The sequence below is a fragment of the Theobroma cacao genome, chromosome 6 (assembly GCF_053813885.1).
Source record: "Theobroma cacao isolate CCN51 chromosome 6, ASM5381388v1, whole genome shotgun sequence".
Taxonomy (NCBI): Eukaryota; Viridiplantae; Streptophyta; class Magnoliopsida; order Malvales; family Malvaceae; genus Theobroma; species Theobroma cacao.
Window position 1 is genome coordinate 18402299 of NC_142644.1, and position 24842 is coordinate 18427140.

The 24842-nt window shown below is 33.9% G+C and overlaps 1 protein-coding gene across 2 annotated transcripts; it reads left to right on the forward strand.

The window, feature by feature from the left end:
• Positions 1-22054: 22054 nt before the first annotated feature.
• On the forward strand, positions 22055-24219 carry LOC18595770 (uncharacterized). Of its 2 annotated transcripts, XM_088807791.1 has the most exons (4): positions 22055-22205; positions 22659-23024; positions 23139-23923; positions 24010-24219. In XM_088807791.1, exons 2-3 carry the CDS (start codon positions 22742-22744, stop codon positions 23858-23860), a joined length of 1005 nt encoding a protein of 334 aa, XP_088663917.1. In that variant the 5' UTR covers positions 22055-22205; positions 22659-22741; the 3' UTR covers positions 23861-23923; positions 24010-24219. The 2 variants fall into 2 exon arrangements, with proteins under 2 accessions (XP_088663917.1, XP_088663916.1); XM_088807790.1 differs by having other exon boundaries at positions 22659-23923.
• The last annotated feature ends 623 nt before the right edge of the window (positions 24220-24842 follow it).

The following is a 24842-nucleotide window of genomic DNA, read 5'->3' on the forward strand; positions in this document are numbered from 1 at the left end:
AGAGGAGGGTCCGACGGTCGACCAGCAGCCATCCCTTGAGGTTAGGGGAAATAGGGAAAGCGTGAGAGTTGAAAGTGTCTTTCACTTTTTTAAAAAAATTCTAAAAAAAAAAATTTATGTTGATATTGAACATGGTTATGTAAATAATGTTGATATAATTGTTTACATTTCCACATATTATGTTGAGCCCCGAGTACAGGAGCATGTGAATGATAAGACTATGGTAGATGATCCATAACAATATAGGCACAGGATGATTGCCGAACCATAATTGTTTAACATATGAATATTTATATGAAATGAGATAGAAACCATACCTTATGTTGAGAAGTTCCATAATGTGGTGATCTTGATGAATTATTTGCATATTCATAATTGTTGATGGAATTATATGTGAATGCGATGGATAACTAGCCTATGCTTTATTAAGTAAGCTTAAATCAATAATGCTCAATGATTGGTGGAGATAAACAAAATCACGTATATATATACATATATCAAACACACATATAAAATATATGCACCATCCGTGCATTTAGATGTTCTAGCAAACATCTCCAATGTGAAGGCCTATCATAATCCTCAATGTCTCCAAAAATCATCACACTCATCATTAGGCTTACCTTCGAAGCTAATCAAGTTATTCAAATCATTTTTCACAACACACTCTAGTTGCCGAAGTTTCGCATTAAGATCATATTACATTTAGCTAAGCCTCCCACAGCTATTTCACATCACATACAAATCAAATCAACGAGTGGTCTTCCACTGGACACAGTCAGATCACGCACAATGACCAATCGATAGAGAATCAAATCACGCTCAGGGCAAAATTGTTGGTGGAGAATCAGATCACGTGCTTGCCGAAGCAACTGGAGGAGAACAAATTATGCATAGTGCCAAATCAGCTGGCAAAGAATCAAATCATCGACCAGAGTAATCTCTTGACACTCAACATCACCTAGAGTACTTACAAACGAATGGCATCAAAGCACTGCAAGCGGGAATCACAAGCGAGATTGATACCACCTATAATACCTCCCACTTTGATATGGTGACTAATAAAGCTTATTGGATGCCAATTGAGGTTAATTATAATTTTTTGAAATGATGAAAGATGAGAGATGAAAGGAATAATTTAGGATAAAATATTCCGCACACGAGGAAATAATAATAAAATAATGATATTTTTATCGAAGAAGAATTTGCATGATAAAAAGTGATTCGGAAGTCAATTGAGGCATAATGAGGTATTTTGGGTACCAAGGTGACAAGAGGAGACAAGAGGAAATTTTTGAAATAAAATAATATTAAAATATTAATATTTTATTCAGTGTCAAAATTTTCCATGAAGAAGGAGTATATGGTCAATCTAAATGGAGGAGAAGAAGAATGAGAGGATTTTTGGAAAAAATATCGTTAATGGGGCCGCGTGTTTTTATTAAGTAAAGATAGCGCGCGGCAAATAAATATTTTAAATATTATGGGGACACTACGTTGGAGTACAAACTTCATACTTTGTTTGTGCATGTGTAGGAGAAGGTAATAGAAGGAAATTGGAGTTAAATGAGTGTTGGGAGAACTAAATTAAAATGGAAGGAAACAAAAAAAGGCAAAATGGTAATTTTATGTGAAGTTTGGTCAAAGCTTCCAAAAGAAGCTTTGACTTTGATTTTTTTAGGCCAAGGCCGACCTTATCCTTTCCCCCAGTAGATTTTTCTTCTTCTTCATCCATGCTCCACGCCATTCTTGAAGCTTCCATGCCATTTCTCTTTATCCACCATGAAATCAAGTTTTCTTCACTTTCCTTTCCATGTTTTCTTTTCCTTTCTTCTCCAAACTTCTTGAGCATTAAATTTACAGCCTTTAACCCCAATTTCTAGCACACCAAAACCCTAGGAGGAGAAGAAAGAAAAAGAGAGAAAGGAAGAAAAAGCTTGGTTTTGGTGATTCAAGCAAGGAATGGTAAGAATTCTTGTTTTTGGCTTGAGTAGTCTTTGAAAATGAGTTAGTGACTTAGAGAAATGTCTTGTGGCAGCAAAGATTGGCTTGACTGGAGAAAAATTGATAACATGTAAGCCAATAAACCCATGGGTACATGAAAGACTCAAAGTGGAAAAGGAAAGCGGTAAGCTTAACATTATATTTTAAAACCTACGGTTAGTTGAATATTGTGAGGAATTATGGTTGTTGAAAGGATTTATTTGCCTAAGCTAGTTGAAAATTGTTAAGATTGTATGGCATGTTGTTTGAAAGAAATAAAAAAGGAATATTGTGGATGGAGGATTGAGAAACAAAGTATTGAAAGTTAGATAGATAACAATGCGTGTAAACTAGGAAATAATCAAGTGAAAGTGAGAATAATTGTTGCTGCCATATATGTGGATTATGTGTGGAAATATAAGATAGATTTGGGCAAAAATTATTTAGAAAGGTTGAAGTAGGCACGTGACATCATAAATAAGTTATCGGTGATATAATCTAAGGAATTTCGTAAGCAATGGATGTAAGTAATTTTGGTAAAAATGTATTTAAATATGAGTTAATTGAATATGGTTTCATGATAGGATGAAAATATAAATTTGAGTAAGGATTAATTGATTGAAGTGCTGCTCGTATACGTATGTAATTAAATATATTCAGTTCGTATTATTGCTAGGAAGTGCAAAGATAAAGTTAGAGAACTGTGGTGGCATGTCGAAGTAAATAACGAGTGACCGGCCAGTGAAAATAGTTAGAGACACCTCCGAACAAATAGCGACTTAAAATCTCATTGTTGCCATGTGAGTGAACTTGCATTAAAATGTCTTGGGATATACACGTTTATGTTTGATTGAATCTTATAAAACGTTTTGTTAGTTTTTCTTCAAAAACTTGCACGGGAACAAGCCCTTATGAAATGTTTTTATGTTATGAAATGGATAGTGTGATGAATTCATATGTTTCTGTATAATGATATATATATATATATATATATATATATATATATATATACTATGTCATAAATGGTACCATTGTGTGACAAGTGCAACCGTGCATGTGCGGAGTGGGCAATGCACATGCCGGTAATGATGCTGTCGTGATAATTACAATCATGCATGTGCAGAGCGGGTAGTGCACATGCCGGTAATGATGATGTCGTGATAATTACAACCGTGCATGTGCGGAGTAGGCAGTGCACATGCCGATAATGATGTACATGAGCTGGATGAGGTGTGGTGGTATATTAATTTATATATGCTTAAGCATATGTATATGCAATAGAAAGATTCTGATTATACTATGTGATTATATGGCATGTGAATTGATTTTATTGCAACAAGAACATTCTGTTTATACTGCCTTGCTTGGATGATTGTTGGAAATTTCCTCTCTTTCCAATTTCTTGCTAAATATGGTTCCTTCATTATAAAATGATTTAATAACCCGGGGTTGATGGAAGGATTTTAAAAAGAACTTGAACTAGGTTGCACTGTTTTCAAACTTAAATGCATCATGATTTCTAAATCATTCCTTGTAATTGCTTGTTCCCTTCCTATGTTCACTCATTAAGTTTGTACTCACGTTTTTAAAATTCATGTTTTACGTTTCCTGAGTTAAAGGTGATTGGATCCTAGGACGAGGTGCTTCCCCCTATACATTGCTCGGTAGGTTTAACATAACACTAAATGTTAGCAACCATGCCCAAAGTCACTCCGCTGACGGTCAAGTTCTAGTTACGTGTATATGACTATTTGTTATGAAATGCTGAGATTCCCTTGTCAAATTATATGTATGTATATAATGGTTGATGATGCCATTATGAATACATGACTGGGTTTTATGAGTTGTTTTCAAAGGAATTGTAATTGAGCATTATGAATTTCGGATTCTAAAGGAATATGGATTAACGTATTAGATCATGTAAGTAGGCTTGCTTGGGCTTGGTGGGTTGAGCCCATTAGTCCCTTACGCCGGTCATGGCTCAAAAATTGGGCTATGACACCACCATCCCTACTTACTACTCTGCCTGAAGGCACACAAAAGTCACAAAGGAATAGAAATTCACTCAACCATAAATCAAATCAACATCCAAAATTTATCCCTAGAACGGATACACAAATCCACAAATAAGGCCATCATGCCTTTATCATTCACATTTTCCTCATTGAACCTCTATTCACATTTATCGAGCTTCAATCGTCTTAAGCTTGGTTAGGTTATAGGTGTCTTCAAATCTCCAAGGCATCATTAAATCAAATCATCTTAACATATCATTCACTTAGGGTAATCTACTCTTAGGGGTTCAACATAGCCTACAGACCTCCTAGTCTAGGCTTACACAACATAGGCCACCCATGTGGCTTGCATCACAACACACAATCACAAACAGTTCACATATATATACACATACGCATATATTTCTCTCTAGCCTTGGTTCATTCATCTAAGCCTATGTATAAAATCTAGTACCAATATAGCACATCTTCCATGTGTCATGCATTTAAACTAAAGTCACTCATAGTGACAAATTGGAGTTACTCCTAGCCAAGCTTCAATCCTTAGCCTCTAATAGTCGTTTAGCTCACCAATGCACCCAATTACTTCGTTTCCCCTTTCAAATACATCAGAACATTGAAACCTTAATTAAATCCTGACTTTTGAAAATGCCAGCTTTTGCACAATTTACCAATTCTTAGCAATCTAACTATTTAAGCTTAAATTCTTCATTAACGAGCTAAACCCATACCTTAGAAGCAAGATTGCACGATTCTTAGCTTCAAATTCTCCAATCCAAGCTAAAGAGAAAATTTACCAAATATGGAGAAAATTAGATTTCGAAGTTAATATCTAATTAAATTGAAAAATAATTAGTAAAAACATTAAATCTTACCTCCAGAATGATTTCCCAAGCTTTAAATGGCTCAAAAATTCAATTTGGAGGTTAGGTTTTCATGTTTCTAAAGAGAAAAGGGGAGAGAAAAAGTTCGAGCAAAATGGCTTGATACTTTTTTTTCTTTTTGTCTTTTCTCTCTAATGTATAGATACATTTAGCAATATATCGATACATCTGCCCTAACTTCGAATGAATATATTGATACATTGAGAAAATGTTTCAATACATTTCAAGCAGAATGGTCATGGGTGCTTTTTGCTTCAAATGTATCGATACATTGAGACAACGTATCAATACATGTTCACCTTTAACCAAATCTATTGATACATTCTTTGAATGTATCGAAACAATCCCTCCAAACACCCCATATTGTTCTTCCTATCAAGAATGTATCGATACATGGGGGTATTTATCGATACATTTCCCCTTATAGGTACTTTTAAACTTCCAAAACTTCAAAAAATCTAAGTTTAACACCCCAAAATCATTCCCTATTAGTATGACACCTCAAATCATTCATTTAACTTAATCCCATACATACACAACATCAAATTTAGATCAAAACATCAAACAATGAGATTTATCACATTTTTCCCCAAAATTTACCTAAGTGTCTATATGTGCATTCTCAACATTTAGCAAGCATAGTGTATTATCCAAAATCCTCAAGAGTTCACATATTCATAAATCATTCTCAGTTCACTTAATTTACACCGAAGGTTAAGGGTGTTACAAAGATAATATCTAAAAAAAGATCATCCTATAGCAGCCAGAATGCAAGCAAAGATAAAATAGTTAGTAATTTTGTACTCATAGAGATTCGCTCTTTTCAAAGTCCCCGTATCGCCACCGAACGCTCCATCAGCCATGTCTCTAGTCTTCTTTTTCTCTCCCTTTTTTTCCTTTTCCTCTTATTTTGTCTATGTTTCTTGTTAGCACTATCATGGCCCGAATTCTGAGCCATGACCAGTGCAAGGGCCCAATGGGCAAAGCCCACTAAGCCCAAGCAAGCTTATTTATTAAATTCTATTTCATCATTCCCACCATCATTTCTAACCACAAATCTTTATTCTCAACTATACGTATTTCGATAATAGAAAAGGAAACCAAATATTTATATTTGTACTAATCCAAAATATTGTCAGTCATTGCCATCTCATAATGGCATCATCATATCACATATACATCTATTGTTTGTAACCTAAATCTTAGCAATTTACATCGAGTGCAAATACACATGCAAAATTCTTGACGACCAGTGGAGTGACTTGGGTGAAGGCACAGCTACCGAATGCCATATACCGACCAAGGGGTGAATATGAGAGGTCTCCTTAATCGCGATCCCCACTAGCTACGGATATAAAAACATGCAATTTAACAAAGTGAGTATAAACTCAGTGAGTGAACATAAGAAAGGAACAAGCAACGACAATGAATGTTTTAGAAAACATGATGCACTTACAATAAACCATGCAATTTAGTCTAATTTTTTTGGCTAAAACCACTCATTTCAAACTTTGAATGTTTAATTTCTTAATGTTAAAGATCCATGATGAACCATAAAGTTGAATAGAATGAAAAACTCAGCAATGACCAAGCAAGACAAAAAAACAGACGATTTTCTCGCTGCAGTGAAAAGGCATTCTTGATTTGTATATGCTTCAGTTTTCAAGCATATCTCCCACTACAGAAGTCCAATTAACATGATTTTCGGTCATTAAAAACCTAAGAGGCTAGGGTACAACTTTGATGTTTACCACTTTGCCCAGTTCTGATCGAAAGGTGGTCAAAATCTTTGTCAAAGTGAAAGCACTGTACCAGAATTTTATAACCATCCTAGAGTTTCTCGCTGCAGCGAGAATCCATTTTCGCTGCAGCCAAATTTCTCGCTGTAGTGAAATTCAGAGCATGGGTTAAGGCTGCCTATCTGAGTCTTCTTACATTAAAAAGCCATTTTCTTGCTGAAATGAAAAGCAATTTGGGAGCAATTAACAATGCCAACATACAACACAATCACAAATATTTTCATAAACTTTCTATAACATATATATATACATACATCATCATGCATACCATCCCACCACACTCAGCTCATGTGCACTCCCTACATGCACAATGCAATATCATCATCATGTGCACTCTCTACTCACACATAGCCAGGTCATCATCAGCTCATGTGCACTCCCGCACTGCACATAGCTGGGTCATCATTAACTCATGTGCACTCCCACACCGCACATAACTGGGTCATCATTATCACACAAAAGGAGCATCCAAAGCATAATATACATATCAATATAATGTGATAATGCATGAACCATTCATATTGCACATTTCACAAGATAGAAACATTTCATCAAGGGCTTGTTCCCCAAGTATATTTTTAAAGCAAAAACAAATGAAACTTTTAAATGATTTATTTAAACATGTAGGCACTTCCCAAAACATTTTGAAATGCAAGTTCACTCACCAGTATTTATTAAATCTTTACCCAACTCCAACTTCCTCTAATGGTCCAAATGGGGTGGTGGGGCTTCGTTAGAACCTATCATCACAATAGCATCACAATAGCATCACAATTAACTCAATTCACATAACTATAAATTCTAAAAGCTATCTCCTAACTAGCTTCTAAATGCCATTAAGTGGCTATCTATTTTCACTATCCTAATCACTCTAAAATGAATAAACAACCTCAACTACAAAACATTCACAAGTCTAATCACTAGCCATTCTCAACACTTAAAAATCAACTCTACTTCACTACTCACCTTGGTAGCTTTATAATTAAATCCCTTTCTAAGAGTTTTTAACTTATTGTAGAAACTCTATCTTTCTCTCTCTAAAACACCTAGCTAGTGAGAGAAAGTATAGGAGTAAGACTTTTGAGGGTTTTCAAGGTGAAAGAGTAAAAGAGTATGGAAAAACCCTATAACAAGGTATGTAAAAAGTATGAAATTTGAGGTTAACTTGAGAAGGTGATGGAAGCTTTAAGATAAGCTTTCATGGAGGATGAAAGAAACGTGAGTTAGGATGAGAAGAAGAAGAAGAAGCTACGGGAGAAATGAAGAAGCTGTTGGAAAAAATGATATTTATAGCTAAAGCTTATCCAAACTCTACTTAAATTACGAAAATGCCCTTAACAAGTTGGCTTGTTCTCCTTCAATCCTTTGTGCAATCTTTTTACTCTTTTGATATTGGGAAAAAGTCATAATAGTCTAGATATACTCAGGTTCATGAAAACTTAAAATTTCGACTTGAGATACAAATGACCATTTTACCCCTACCTTGGAAATCATCATTATTTCTATTTCTTTCGTCATTTTATCCTTATTTTCATCATTCATTTATCCCTTAGGCCTACGTAGGCCTTAATATTGTTTGAAACCTACTTCTAAGATGTCACGATCCCGTACTCCCCTCGAGCCCGTGAAAACCGTTGCGACGTCTCGGTAGACATTCGTTACCCGGAGTGTCAATCGGAACCCCGCAAGGCTTTAGTACCATTGTCTTTTTCATCTCCCCTGTGAGCAATCATCGCCAAATCTCGTTTTGAAGAATTTTAAGCTTTTTCCCTTTCAAAATCGTGGAAAAATAATTTTCGCCTCACAAGGGTGTTTTCATCATTTTTCCTTAAAATTTTTCGAACCCGACTAAAGATGTAGTAGATGAGTGGAAAACACATATTTCATGATTTAATATAAATTTGGGTGCCTAAAACATTTATTAAAATGATATTGCAACTATTTGAATAAAATAACACTATTTAATAAAATATTCTAATTTCTTGTAAAACAATATTTATAGAGTCATCGGTAAATAATTTTTGTAATATAAAAGCTAAATAAATTCATACGTACTATAATACAAATAACCGAGGTATGAAATTTACTTTATAGTGACTCATGGGCCCACAAGGAACAAAAGTGCACAAATGCAGTAAACCTACAATTTTAAGAGTAGTAAAGCCGACTATAATCCTTGACGATATCTGCTATCCACAAGCTACCTCAGGACTGAAATAGTTGAAAAGGAGGGTAGTGAGATTATAAAATTTCAGTGAGCAAACAGATACCATCTAAACCATCTAAAGTCGAATAAATGGAGACAGATAAAACAATTTAACATACTGAAATTCATCACCTTTCAACTTGTTTCAACCAAATAAAAACAATTTATATAAATCGAATAATTAACATGGCTTATGAATTTCCTAAAACTTTGGCTCGTGCCAAAATCATTATCATACTCAGTCATCAGGGATACCTTGGCCGAGGGCTATCCCAAACCGAGTCCGCCAAGGCTGTTAAAAAGTTATGTACGCATAAATCATGTCTTTATTTTGAAAACATAGTCGTTCCTTAGCGTTAGCCGAGTTCACCCTCACGTGGTGGTTTGGCATGAAGTGAACTCTAAAGTGTTAACCTTATGAGTTATCCATTCGCGCCTCTCATACTAAGGTAAGATATAACGGGGTTTGCAGCGCCCCTCTAATAGGCTGGTTTACGGAAACCCGCCCACCGCAGTAAGTTAAACCCACCAAACAATAAAAATTCAATAGCATGACGTGGTAATTTTTTATCGTTATCCAGCCTATCAAGGCAAACAACAGTTTATACATTTCAACACAAATACCAATGCAGCCATTCATGCCAATATTGTCGTAAGCTAATCAATTAGAACCATAAATTTACAATACATCAAATGGTCTCCAATTACTCTATTTGAAAAGCCATTATTCAATTTTAAAACAATTTTATGAAATCATTTTACTAAATCACATTTTGTTTATAAAACCAAAAAATTAATCATTTAATTCATTTTCCATGAAATTCACAAAATTGGATAAAACATACTTTAGATAAGTAAGACGATAGTAAGGTTACTCACAGTACTAGGAGTTCGATATACTCCTATTCTCGGTCTTCGGGCACAATCTCTTTACCCTTGTTAGAGGGCTCACCACCTATACATCATACATGACACGAATTTCAATAAATTGTGTTAATTTATCATAAACTATTTCAGGCTCTATAAATCTATATGAATGCACGAAATGTGATGCAAAATGTCTGAATAGCCATTTAAATACGATATTCAACCTAATTCACACTATTCTCTGTGTAATTGGCTAAATCCTCCAATTTAACTCCAAATCGATTTCTTTCACCTTCTACACTTCAATTATACTTAAAATACCTCAATCGCACATGTCTATACAATAGGTAAAAATTCAAATTTTCATGCCAAAATTTTCCATTAAATTTCTAGCCTCACCAATCATTAAATACCACCAAAATATCATGAAATATCATCAATTTCAGTCTCAATATCCTCCCTACAAAATTTAGCCTATTGTGGGTTTGTGAAGAACAAAGTGATTCCTTGCTAGATTTTCATACTTTCCATTACCAAACAACCAAAAACACTTAATTAGCTTGAAATCTAGCAAAATCAATGCTCAAAACCTCTCCTCTCAAATTCGGCCAGCATGGGTTCATCATGCAAACTTGAGTTCTAAGCATGGAAAATGAAAAGAAAGCATGGGTAGTGTAAATCACAAGATAAAATTATAAAATTTTACCTTTATTAGCTTAATCCCTTGAAATCCCACACTTTTTCTTCAATTTTCCCACCTAGGGTTTGTGTTCTTTCCTTTCCTCTTCACTTCATGCTTTGGCCGGCCATATGGGTGAGACTAAGAGAGTTTTAAATAGATTTTACAAGAAAATTCTAGAATAATCCAAGCTTGACACATGGCATGTTTCCATTGGTCCATGTATAATACTTATCCATTAAGCAATCTCTCTCCACCACATAAAATGTTTCAATTATCCACAACGTAAAATGTTAATGGCTGAAATCCATGGGCATGACAAGTGTTAGGTGGTGTAAAATTCTAAAATTCTAACTTTGCCCCCGTAAACTTGTAAAATTACCGTTTTACCCCTAGGACTCCAAAAATGTCAGAATTTAAATGTTTCACCTCTCAAACTCAAATCATACTCCAATGAGTCAAATGTGATCAAAATCTTTTCTAAAAATTCCCATTTTATCCTCAAGTGACAAAATTACCATTTTACCCCTTGAACATGAAAATTCTAAATTGACTCCAATTCAGCCCTCGAACTCCAAATCATCATTTTAAGTCCTTTTGGGGTTTTAAAATTCTCAATTTCATCTTAAGATCTCTATTTAGACTAGTTCGAGGCTTAATTCAACTTAATAGTACCATTTGGTACAATATCAACTTTTGACGATTTTTTGGGGCTTTCCAAGTATGCAAGCATATTCTCAATCACATGAAGGACATGGCAAGTACTTTTTAAGGTCGGGCTTGACAGCACTACCCCCCTTAAAATAAAATTTTGACCTCAAAATTTCATTTACTGAACTCAGAGAAAATGTGGGGTATTGTCTTCTCATCTGATGTTCAACTTCCCATGTCATCTCTTCCATTCGAGCATTCATCCACAATACTTTAACCATTGAGATGCTCTTATTCATTTCTGTACGTATCCTCATATTTATGTTTACCTCACATTTATGTAGCTTCAATCTTCTTAATCATATTAGTTCATCGCGTACGGCTTAACCGCGTTATAGATTACATTTCCTTGATACCATTTCCTTAACTATCTCCCAAAGTCTCTTATGTCCACGCAACTCAGCCTCTGATGGGATTTCTTATCGTTACGCTACCTTTATCACTTGTCAATAATCAATAATTCCCACTTCAGAATACTCTTTCCATATTACAACTACTTCCAAATCAATTTTTCTCCTAAAAGGGTGTGCACTACAATTCCTATTCAAGCATTTCATAATACACAAGGATCAAACACTTTTTATTTATCCATATATATATATTTAACATCACAGATAATTCAAATTTGATATTATTAGTAACCATATTCTCAAAAAGAAAACTCCAATACTTTCATGATCGAGTACTTATTAAATAGATCTCGTCTATTACCATGATATATTTAAATAAATAAACCTACTTTTTGATGTATCCTTATGGACTTAATCAATCCTTATAATTCCTAGGTCATAACCAACTTATTAGTTATATGTCACATACAAACATATCTAACTTGTGATTCCTCAAATTTTACTCCAAACACTAGATCTCATGGCCTTATTAGTTTATCAATCTAAAAATGAAAATAAACATTTATCTCCCCTCAAGTACACTTTAAAATCAACGTATCATTTATTAAAATATTTCTGGTATCAACTTCCTTCAGCCCTTTTTACCTTAGAAGATTAAATCCATAATCATCCATTTTGAGCCATGGGCTTATGCCAATCAAGGCAAATTTTCACACTTTCGATTACATGAATTCGATTGCACATATTCCATTCTCATATGAGAGTTAACCACTAGTTGGCATTGTCCCCAAACAACACGTATTATATAAATCAAATTTTTATAGTCAAAGTTCACATTGGAGTAATTCAACCCTATGTCATATCTCATCACCAAACCCTTACTTGTACATGAGTACTTGAATTTTCGAATCATCATTTCTTTTCTAAGTAGATCTTTACAGTCCTCGTAGCATATTTTTATTCCCTTACACATAATAGTGTTATTTAATCAAACCGTATCACCCTCATTTTGTAAACATTCAGAACACAATTCAATCTTTGCCTACCATTATCAAGTACTTTGCCTTGATAATTACTTAAAAATAAATTAAAACTTGTGGGGAAGTACATTTCACAATTTATGTTTTACGTCTACAATTATGTCGAGACCAGAACCTCATCGGGTCCATAAAACAGTAGGATAATCATTACCTCAAACTAGTATTTCCAAGTGTACTTATGCTTGTATCCCATCCTCATACTTATGTGACATGTCAGTCATGAGTCTAACTTGACTGTATAGCCATTTGCTCCTTAAGCTTTAATGTTTTCTCATTGCGAAAAGTCTTTCGAATTTATCACATCAAAGTATTCATAAGGTGGATACATATCCATATTTTATAGTTCAAGGTCTAACGCAGCGAACAATATCTCATCAATAAAGTTTTACCCTTATCTATCGATCATAACTCCCTTGCACACTTACCTATACATTCCTGGGTTAATTACAAGCCACTCATGGCCATCCAACTTTTGACCTCTTATAGTAAGTCAAACTAATATATTCTCTTATGCTTTTCTATACGCTTCCTTTAATAAAGTTCCATTAAGAACTTAAACAATCCAAGGCTTATCTTCAAAGTCACTCATAACTTTAGTCGTTCATTGCATGCCCGATAACACTTTAGCTCACTAACCCCACTAGACATTATTTCAAAATCTCCCAATGTCAAACCTTGCTTTATAAAATAATTATAATGTCATTCACATGCTCGATAGAATGTTTATATATTTAGGAAGTTCGAGAAATCGTTAAAAGACGATATTGCCCCTAATGGTACCATTGAGTCGATTAAGCCTCAAACTAGTTCAAATAGGAATTTTAAGGTAAAATTAAGAGTTTCACAGTTTAGGGATAACTCAAAATGGTAATTCGGAGTTCGAGGATCAATTCAGAGTCAAACCAGAATTTTCACTATCTAGGGGCAAAATCGTAATTTTTCCACTCGTAGACAAAATTTGAGATTTTGAGAGAATTTAGATCACATTTGACAAATTGGAGCATGGTATGAGTATAAGGGATGAAAAATATGTCTATGGGCAATTTTTCAGTTTTTGGGGTAAAAATATAATTTTCACTTTGCAGGGGCAAAAGTGTAATTTTTAAAAAATTTGCTCCACCAAAACTTTGAAAAAGTCTAGATATTTCATGGAAGATATGGATAAGTGAAGAGGATTGAGTGGTAGAAAAAGAAAGTCAAAAAGATGGCTAGAAAAAAATAAAATAATAAAATATTCAAAAGGTAAATAAAATAATAATATTTTATTAAGCCTATTAAAAGGCTTGAAAATTCCAGAATTCTTCATTGGGAGGGTCAGCCAAAACCAGCAGGAGCGAGAGAGAGAGATAAGAACAAACCCTAGAGTGAGAAAATTCAAAGAAAAAGTGAGATTTTTCAAGGAATCAAGTGTTTAAAGGTATGATTTTTCAAGCTTAGCTTAAGATTTATCATTTCCATGCATTTCTCCTTATTTTTCATGGTTAAATTATGTGTTTTGATGATGGATTCAAATCTGATCATATGGGTTTAGAGAGAAAAAGTTGTTAGATTAATTTGATTTTGCACTATGTTAGTGTTTAGTGTTAGTTTAGCATGTTTATGAGTAAAACAAGAAAAATATTCATTTTCTCCATGAATTTCTCTAGGCCGAATCTAGCCAATGGTGTGTGAGGATGAGGTTGACTTTATTTTAAGAGAATTAGATGGAAAAATGATGAATTATGAGGTTGGAAATTAAATGGGAATTTTTGGTGCAAAAAATTAAAATTTTTACCCACTAGGGGTAAAAGCGTAATTTATGGTCCGAACTGATAAATTGGACCACATTCACAGTCATTGAGGTATTGTGGATATAATTGGATAATTGAAATTGAAATGGATGGAATTGGAGTTGAATTGGGGATTTTAGAAATTTACACCGTGTATAGGCGAGTTAGGTCGGCCACTGTGAATAAGCGATTGTCCAAACATTTCACACCCTATCTAGTGCATACGCATGGATAAGATCCTGAAATAATATATATTGATTTGACACAAATTATTGAATTTTTTGTGTCATGTATTGTGGATAGGTGGTGAGCTATCTGATACGGGTAAAAGACTATACCCGAGGACCGAGAATAGGAGTATATCTACTCCTAGTACAGTGAGTAAACTTACTATCGTCTTAATTATCTAGAGTAGATTTATTTAATTGTGTGATTTTATGAAAAAATAGTTTAATTGGAAAATTATTGTGTTTTATGGGAAAATGAGATTTTATAAAATAATTTTATAAAATTTTTAAAAAATTAATAATGATTTCAAAAATATAGTAATTGGAGACCTATACTATGATTGTGTTGTTCATCCATGATTTTACATTAAATGGCTTATGATAAATGTGGGTATGATTGGTTATTTTTATGATTTAAAGAATATGTGAACTGTTTTGATTTGCCTTGAATGTGTTAAGTGAGCCATGTCATACTATTGTGATTTTATTGGTTGGTGGATTATAAAGTGGGCACTGCAATGACGGGGGTTCCGTGGGCCAACCTAATTAGAGGGGCACGGTTCCCAATTATTGAGCTTACCTCAATTGGAGAGGCGCGTAGGATAACTCCCGAGGTAGGATTTGAGTACACTTCACACTGGCCACCACGTGAAACTAGGACTCAGCCAACGTCGAGGAACGGCTATGTTGTCAGAGGTGAAATGTGTTTGTGTGTGTGACAATAAACAGCCTTGGCGGTCTCGGTAAGATGCCTTCGCAGGGTATCCCCAAGAATGGATTTTTGGCAAGGGCCAAGTTTTTGAAAAGTACATAAGTCATGTTGAGTAATTGGATGAAATCCAATTATTTATATGGGTTAGGATGAATTATTTTAATTGTCTCATATTACTCTGCTTTAGATTATTTTGATGATGTCTGTCTACTCACTGGGATTTTATAATCTCGCCCCTTTTTCCTATACATCTTTCAGGCTCAGAATAGGCAGTAGACTGTCAATTGCATCGAGAAGTAAATTTCGGAGTTGCATCCTAGAAAGCAAGGTTATAGACTTATACCTTCTCAGTTATTTGGGGGCCCACGTGTCATTGTAATTTAAATTACACACTCCAGTTTTCTATAGTACAGTATGTATAAATTTATTTTGTTTTTATGTGCAAAAAATTAATTTTTGATGTTTTAAATATATATATATATTGTTTTACATTAAAATAGATTATTTTAATTAATATTTTTATTTTATTTTATTATAAAAAAAAAGAAAAATAGAGAGGAATGGAAAAACTAGTACAAAAGCCTTGCGAGGTCTCGAAAGGCATTCGGGGGAAGAATGTCTATCGAGGCTTCGCGACGGTTGTTACGGGCTCAATGGGAGTTTCGAGTCGTGACACCTAAGGCGTCCATGTTCTTAATTCGGATCATACTATGTAACTTAATATAATTGAATTAATTATCCTTAAGTCCTTATGCTCAGCCTATCAACATCCATATCTCCCCCTTCTTCATGTTATTGGCTTTGTTAAAGTATATGTGGCTTTTTAACCTTTCACACTACATTCTACATTTATGCCAAGGCACTCTCAATTTCATGTCAAACCTATTGTCATGTAACCATAAATTAGGGTAAGCTCCCCTATGGAATATCTCCTTCCATATGATGCAGGGGGATCACAAGATGTATAACTCCAAGTGTATGCCTATATATTGATAATCTCCATATATTTCATTATCATGGAAACCACAATTTTCAAAACTATCTTTTTATCGCAAGTTTGCGATTGGAACATTAATCTCCACATATACGTATACACGCACATTCAAATGTCCATATTCCTCATTATGTATACGGATCTCTGTTTTCCAATGCCTTCAGACTAATTTCTCTTTATATCCACATAATCGACCTTGTGTTGTTACTAGCCCCTTTTTATTCAACTGAGTCGAGACAAGAATTTTAAATTCTCATAACAACACTTTACATTAACTCATTTACCATACCACACTTGTAATTCGTTATTCATACTTCATCACTTAACGTTGATATTCCTCATCAATATCTCATACCTTCATCTTTCTTTACACTTATATTCACAATCCTCATAGTATCAAAAATCCATTATAAGCATCACTTATATCCTTTCAAATTTGTAGCTACAACTGAAATTTCAAATTTCACCTTGTCCATAAGAAATTTTGAAGTCACTTATCAGGTAATGTAGTTGCCCGTACCATTGATGAATTTCTACGTCAATTCTCAGTAATTATATAAGGCAACTAATCACACCACTAAAGTGAATACCCTTCCTCAATGATTGTACCACTAATCCACTTCTGTCCTACCAAAAAGGTTCCCATATACATATATCCAGTCATTTAAACAACTACTTCATTCACATTATATAAAATAAAAGTCAACTCTTAATTCTTTTATACAGGTAGTTACTATTTCCTTTATACTACATCTGTCTAGAGTTAAAGTAGTATAACTTCAACAAAACACTAAGTATTTTTAGGGTCATCATCACCCTGATCCTCTTTCAGATTCTCTTGGAGCTTTCTTCTTTTTCTTTTTCTTTTTTTTTTTTGTTCTTCAATCCGAGCCTGTTGGATTTTCCTACATTCCTCAATTTCTTTCAAGATGAAATTTCTTATGCCTTCATTAAAGTCGTTACTATCAACACTTTCATAAGTCTCACTAGTACTAGTGCTTTCCTTTATTCGAACCTTCGCTCCCAAATCCGATGGAGTCCAATTAATAGGGACTCTAAATGTATATCTATCTAGATTACTGGGTTCAAAACGACATCAGCTTTCAGCGGTGGAATCTATTGATCCCTCACTAGTACAATGTGAGGTATCGAAACCACTGTCTCTCCTAGGCATAGTAAGTGTAATCCACGCACCACAACCTATACGTAACCAAATGGTAATTTCTTGATCATTTATATCCCACAAGGACAGGTAGGTTTCTATCTGCAAATGTATCTATCCAACAAAATCTACTCTAACTTAACTTAACTTGGAGGCACACTGACATTGTAGTTTTTTTTTTAAAAAAAAAACAACTTTAAAACCAAATGTTCTGACCTTTAAAACCAAATGCTCTGATACCACTCGAATTGTCACAACCTAGTACTCCCCTCGAGCCCGTGATAACCGCCGCGACGTCCCGATAGACATTCGTTACCCGAAGTGCCAACCGGAATCCCACAAGGCTTTAGTACCATTTTCTTTTCATCTCCCCTGTGAGTAATCATCGCCAAACCTCGTTTTTAAAGAATTTTAAGCTTTTCCCTTTCAAAATCGTGGAAAAATAATTTTTACCTCACAGGGGCGTTTTCGTCATTTTTTCTCAAAATTTTCTGAACTCGACTAAAGATATAGTAGATGAGTGGAAAACACATATTTCATGATTTAAAATAAATTTGGGTGTCTAAAACATTTATTAAAATGATATTGCAACTATTTGAATAAATAAAAATATTCAATAAAATATTCTAATTTCTTGTAAAACAATATTTATAGAGTCATCGGTAACTAATTTTTGTAATATAAAAGCTAAATAAATTCATACGTACTATAATACAGATAATCGAGATATGAAATTTACTTTACAGTGACTCGTGAGCCCATAAGGAACAAAAATGCACAAAGGCAGTAAACCTACAGTTTTTGGAGTAGTAAAGCCGACTATAATCCTTGACGATATCTGCTAACCACAGGCTACCTCGAGCCTGAAATGGTTGAAAAGGAGGGTGGTGAGATTATAAAATCTCAGTGAGTAAACAGATACCATCTAAACCATCTAAAATCGAGTAAATTGAGACAAATAAAACAGTTTAACATACTGAAATTCATCACCTTTCAACTTGTTTCAACCAAATAAAATCAATTCATATAAATCGAGCAATTAACATGGCTTATGAATTTCTTAAAACTTTGGCTCGTGCCAAAATCATTATCATACTTAATCATCAAGGATACCTTGGTCGAGGGCTATCCCAAACCGAATCTGCTAAGGCTGTTAAAAAGTTATGTACTCATAAATCATGTTTTTATTTTGAAAACATAGTCGTTCCTTGGCGTTGGCCGAGTTCACTCTCACGTGGTGATTTGGCGTGAAGTGAACTCTAAAGTGTTAACCTCAGGAGTTATCCATTCGTGCCTCTCATACTGAAGTAATATATAATGGGGTTTATCGTGCCCCTCTAATAGGCTGGTCTACGGAAACCCATCCACTGTAGTAAGCTAAACCCACCATACAATAAAAATTCAACAACATGACGTGGTAATTTTTTATCATTATCCAGCATATCAAGGCAAACAACAGTTTATACATTTCAACACAAATACCAATGCAGCCATTCATGCCAATATTGTCATATGCCAATCAATTAGAACCATAAATTCACGATACATCAAATGGTCTCCAATTACTCTATTTGAAAAGCCATTATTCAATTTTAAAACAATTTTATGAAATCATTTCACTAAATCACATTTTGTTTATAAAATCGAAAAATTAATCATTTAATTCCTTTTTCATGAAATTCACAAAATCGGATAAAACATACTTTAGATAAGTAAGACGATAGTAAGGTTACTCACAGTACTAGGAGTTCGATATACTCCTATTCCCTATCTTCGAGCACAATCTCTTTACCCTTATTAAAGGGCTCACCACCTATACATCATACGTGACACGAATTTCAATAAATTGTGTCAATTTATCATAAACTATTTCAGGCTCTATAAATCTATATGAATGCACAAAATGTGATGCAAAATGTCCGAATAGCCGTTTAAATACGGTATTCGATCTAATTCGTATTATTCTCGGTGTAATTGGCTAAAACCTCCAATTTAACTCCAAATCGATTTCTTTCACTTTCTACACTCCAATTATTCTTAAAATACCTCAATCACTGTGAATATGATTCAATTTATCTGTCCAAACCATAAATCGCACATGTCTATACATTAGGTAAAAATTTAAATTTTCATGCCAAAATTTTTCATTAAATTTCTAGCCTCACCAATCATTAAATACCACCAAAATATCATGAAATATCATCAATTTCAGCCTCAATATCCTCCCTAGAAAATTCGGCCTCTTGTGGGTTTGTGAAGAACAACGTGATTCCTTACTAGATTTTGATACTTTCCATTACCAAACAACCAAAAACACTTAATTAGCTTGAAATCTAGCAAAATCAATGCTCAAAACCTCTCCTCTCAAATTGAGCCAACATGGGTTCATCATGCAAACTTGAGTTCTAAGCATGGAAAATGAAAAAGAAAGCATCGGTAGTGTAAATCACAAGATAAAATCACAAAATTTTACCTTTATTAGCTTAATCCCTTGAAATCCCACACTTTTTCTTCAATTTTCCCACTTAGGGTTTGTGTTCTTTTCTTTCCTCTTCACTTCATGCTTTGGCCGACCATATGGGTGAGACTAAAAGAGTTTTAAATAGATTTTACAAGGAAATTCTAGAATTATCCAAGCTTGACACATGGCATGTTTCCATTGGTCCATGTGTAATACTTATCCATTAAGCAATCTCTCTCCACCACATAAAATGTTTCAATTATCCACAATGTAAAATGTTAATGGCTGAAATCCATGGGCATGACAAGTGTTAGGTGGTGTAAAATTCCAAAATTTCAACTTTACTCCCGTAAACTTGTAAAATTACTGTTTTACCCCTTGGACTCCAAAAATGTCAGAATTTAAATTTTTCACCTCTCAAACTCAAATTATACTCCAATGAGTCAAATGTGATCAAAATCTTTTCTAAAAATTCTCATTTTGTCCTCGAGTGACAAAATTACCATTTTACCCCTAAAACATGAAAATTTCAAATTGACTCCAATTCAACCCTCGAGCTCCAAATCATCATTTTAAGTCGTTCTGGGGTTTTAAAATTCTCAATTTATCTTAAGATCTCTATTTAGACTAGTTTGAGGCTTAATTCAACTTAATAGTACTATTTGGTACAATATCGACTTTTGACGATTTTTCCGGGCTTTCCAAGTATGCAAGCATATTGTCAATCACATGAAGGACATGGCAAGTATTTTATAAGGTCGAGCTTGACATAAGAGCTCACTAAGAAAAATGACGAAATTACTTCTAATTCGTTTTATCGCGTCTACTTCTAATTACGTGTCTATAGAGGTCGAGGTCTTACAAGCACCCTCTGAAAAATGCACTAATAGAAGGAAAAGAATAGCAGAACTCTTGCTATTGCAAATAGCAGTGGCGAAGTTGATTAGAAAAACTGGAGATTCATGAATTTATTTAAAAAATAAAAAAAACTAGGATAAAAATTAAGTAAATAAAAATGAAATTAAAAAAAAGAAATGGAAAATTACCTAAAAATTGGAAAGAGATTGAAAGGGAGGGGACAAAGCTTCAATTGCATCCAAAGCCATAATCTCTTTCTCTTTGTGTTCCAAATTGCTGCATTTTTGTCAATCAACTCGAAATATTCAGTCCAAACTTTAACTCAAAATTCAAGAAGTCGAAGGTTGAAAAAATCTTAAATTATTTTGAGTTCAATTTGTTTATTTTCTCTTAAACCCCAAATCAGATAATTTAGTTTTGTTTAGGAACATAATGTTTGTTCAACAAATTTGAGAAAAGGTAATTATGTTTTTTTATTTTAAATCCTAAATCAATTATTTTTGAATATGTGTTTAAGCAAAAAGGTAAGCACATGAATCTTAATCAGCAGTTTTTAATGTCACATCATCTGCCACATGATAGTGGAGGCATCTAAATTTTTATTTGACTCAAAATAAAAAGTATAAATATTTATTTAGCTTAAAATAAAAGTACAAAGGCTTGATATTTAGTTCAAAATAAAAGAACAAAGGCTTGATTGAACGTAATAAAAGTATAAAAGTTTGTTTGAATTTTTTTGAATAATTTAGGAACTTTTTTAGATATTATACCAAATTTAATTTATTTTTTATGAACTAATTTTAATTTATTAATTTAAATTTTTATTAATAATATACATAAAAAATTAATTTTAAATTTAGTTTAATCGAATATTTAATAGTATGAGTATTAAATAGGATGTGTACGAGTTTTGATAATAATTCAAAATTTTAATTGGATATTTATAGAGTTCAGATATCTTATTAAATAATAAAATTTAGATTCAAATATCAAAAAAATAACGGATACCATACCAATTAATACTATGAATTAAGTAAAAGACAATTTAGTTAATAAAATTTCCTAGATTCTTCTTGATAGACCTTGACCTTGACCTTGACCTTGAAGATATGTTTTTTTGGCCCGCAAGTTTCCTTGAAAATTCATTTAAGTCAAACTTTATTTTTTCCTTAATTTAGAGGGTCACTTCCCTTGTGCCGTGCTTTTATTTAATTGTTTTCTTAAAAAACTCCTATCAATTCCCAACAAGAAAAGAAAAAAAAAACTCTTAAATAAAATAGGAAATAAAACAGGATACCTAAAAGTCCACGAAAGATGAGCGTTAGGCAGGAACTTTTAAGTACTTTTAACATGTCTCTCTGTCCATAAGACGGTGTCGTACGTCTTCTATAAATAAACCCTCTCTCATACAATTTTTCTCCAATTTATTATTTTTACATCGAAACGTTCCCTTGGTAGATATTCATCTCCTGTTTCCAGAAATTTCTGGTAAGTTCGAACCTCAAGAAAAATCCATTATCAAATTTCCATCTTAATTTTAACCTATAATCGTATGGCGTTCTTAGATTTGATTGAAGTTTTATCTGGTACCGATTGATTCGCCTCTCTTGTCGTATTTTTTTGGTTGACCTTTGACCCATATTTGAGAAGAAGGGGAATAATTTACTTGTTTTTGGTTAATCTCTAATCTGTGATTTAGCTGCTTTTTGTTAGGGTAAAAAGTTGATTTGTTTGGCATATATGATCATAATATGATCTGGGTGTGTTTTAATGTTCTTGAATTTTTGTTTTTGACTAATTTTTCATGCTTAATGGAATAAAAAAAGTAGGAGAAAAAAATTTTAGACTGAAGAATTGCAATTGTTGCATTATTTTCGTGCTGTAATGTGTTTATATATATATGACTTTTGATCTCATAAATTGAATATGATTATTATCTAGGGATTCAAAGAGTGCTGTTTTGAGGTGTTGAAAAAAGGCAGATTTTTAAGATAATTGTTACTGATAATTTTAAGTTCCACAAAATGCCAAAGGATAGAAGAGTTCGTTCCTTATCTTTTGATCGCTCTAGGGTATCTCCTTACCCTTGTAGTTCCAGGGATGCCAAGCAATGCCTACCTGAGAATCCATTGGGATTGGGATTTGGATCAGCCAAGGATGTTAAAGAGTGGGAGGATACAAGGTGCCCCATCTGCATGGAACACCCGCACAATGCGGTACTTTTGCGGTGTTCTTCCTTTGAGAAGGGCTGTCGGCCTTTCATGTGCAATACAAGTTACCGCCATTCAAATTGTCTTGACCAGTTCTGTAAGTCATCTGTGTCATCTCCTTCAACCGCATTGTTGCAGGAAATTCATTTGGGAAACATGACCTATACTTCTCGTAGTTGGAGGGATCCATCACCTTTTCATGATCACGCAGGGGCTGATGGTGGTTTGCAGCCAAAGCTTGTTTGCCCTCTCTGTCGAGGGGCGATTTATGGCTGGAGTGTAGTAGAACCTGCCCGACGGTTTATGAATTCTAAAGCCAGGAATTGTTCTTCTGAGACATGTGATTTTAGTGGGACTTATGGTGAACTCAGGAAGCATGCTAGGTCTGAACATCCTTTGGTCCGACCAACAGAAGTGGACCCGGAGCGACAGCATGATTGGACAAGGTTGGAGCGTGAAAGGGATTATGAGGACATGCTTAGCTCAATCCAACCAGTTGTTAGGGAAGAAAGCGATGGAGAAAGCATTCCAGATCTCGATGACTTTCGTTCTTGGTTGACTCTAAATCTTGCATACTTGACACTTGCACTTGAGTTAATCAGTGATCCGAGAAGTACAGAACGAGGACAATTTGGGAGACCGGGAGTTACTATGTTTAGTTACCTAGGAGGAACTAATCGTGCTAATGGGGAGCACAATAGTTCCGTACCAGATAGAGATCTCCTTGGCCACCGCAACAGTTCTTCACTAGGAGAGAGATTTCAAGGTAGACACCGCAGCTCACAGGGCATGCTCCAGCCGAGGCATCATAGTTCACCATCGGAGAGCAGTTTCCGAGGAAGGCGCCAGAGTTCACAAGCAGACAGAGCACGTCGTGGCCAAGGATTGCTATGGCGAGCAAACGGTTCACATACATTCAATAATAGGCCGTAATAGGAGCACCTTGTTGATGTGGTTCCGAAGGCAGATAAAATTGTTGTGTGCTTGGTTGTAATAGTAAGTATTCCTTTCTCTAGTTTCTTTTATGTCCTTGTTTAGATGATGGATTAATTTTGTTTTTTACTCTTTTTGCTGCATTGCAGGTGGAAGCGAAAGCCGGAGGCAAGGGTCAGAATTAAGGTGTATGAAGTCATGTTAGATTTGGAAGTGAAAATGCAGACATTATTGTCGGTTTTTCTTCCTCACAGAATCAAAGGTTAATGTAAAGAACATGAATTTTCTCAGTGGAAATGTTACCTGGTTTTGCAAGAATTACATCTTTTTACTTTTAATTGAAAATACTTTCAGTTAAATCATACTCTTCGATTGAAAATGGTGGGGGGCTTGCTTTGCACGGATGCATGGGATGTTAGTAGATAAGGTAATGTATTTACTTTGATTAACAAAGGGACAGCAATGAATGGATGGATTTGCAAATTACTTTTCTTTTCTTTTCTTTTCTAGGAAACAAAAAAAAAAAACCCAATTTTCTTATTCTATTTTTATTTGTTTTCATCTAATATCTGGTATGTGGAATATGAAGGGCGAGAGCAAATTCAATTCAATAAGACAAAGCTACCTTCAAACAATAAGTCACATAATTTATATAATTGAATTCAACCTTAGAAAGCATCAATTTAATCTTCAAATCGATTGCAGTATCATGTACAAATGGTACTAAAATTTTGAATATCAAAAAAATTGAATTTACCTTATGTAAAAATTGAACTAAATCGAATTATTATACTAAATCCAATCGATCAAAAATTGATCTATTTTGAAACTGAAACAAATTTTTTACAATATTTTATCAAATTCTAAGTAATATATTTATATATAAATTTCAAAATACTCAAGTAAATCCAACAACATTTTAAATTTAATTTATCACATTGAATAATTTAAAAATTAAAAGATAAATTAACATATATAATAA

Excerpts from the sequence above, each read along its gene's own strand:
- LOC18595770 (XM_088807790.1), top strand. The coding sequence starts at position 22,742 with ATGCCAAAGGATAGAAGAGTTCGTTCCTTATCTTTTGATCGCTCTAGG.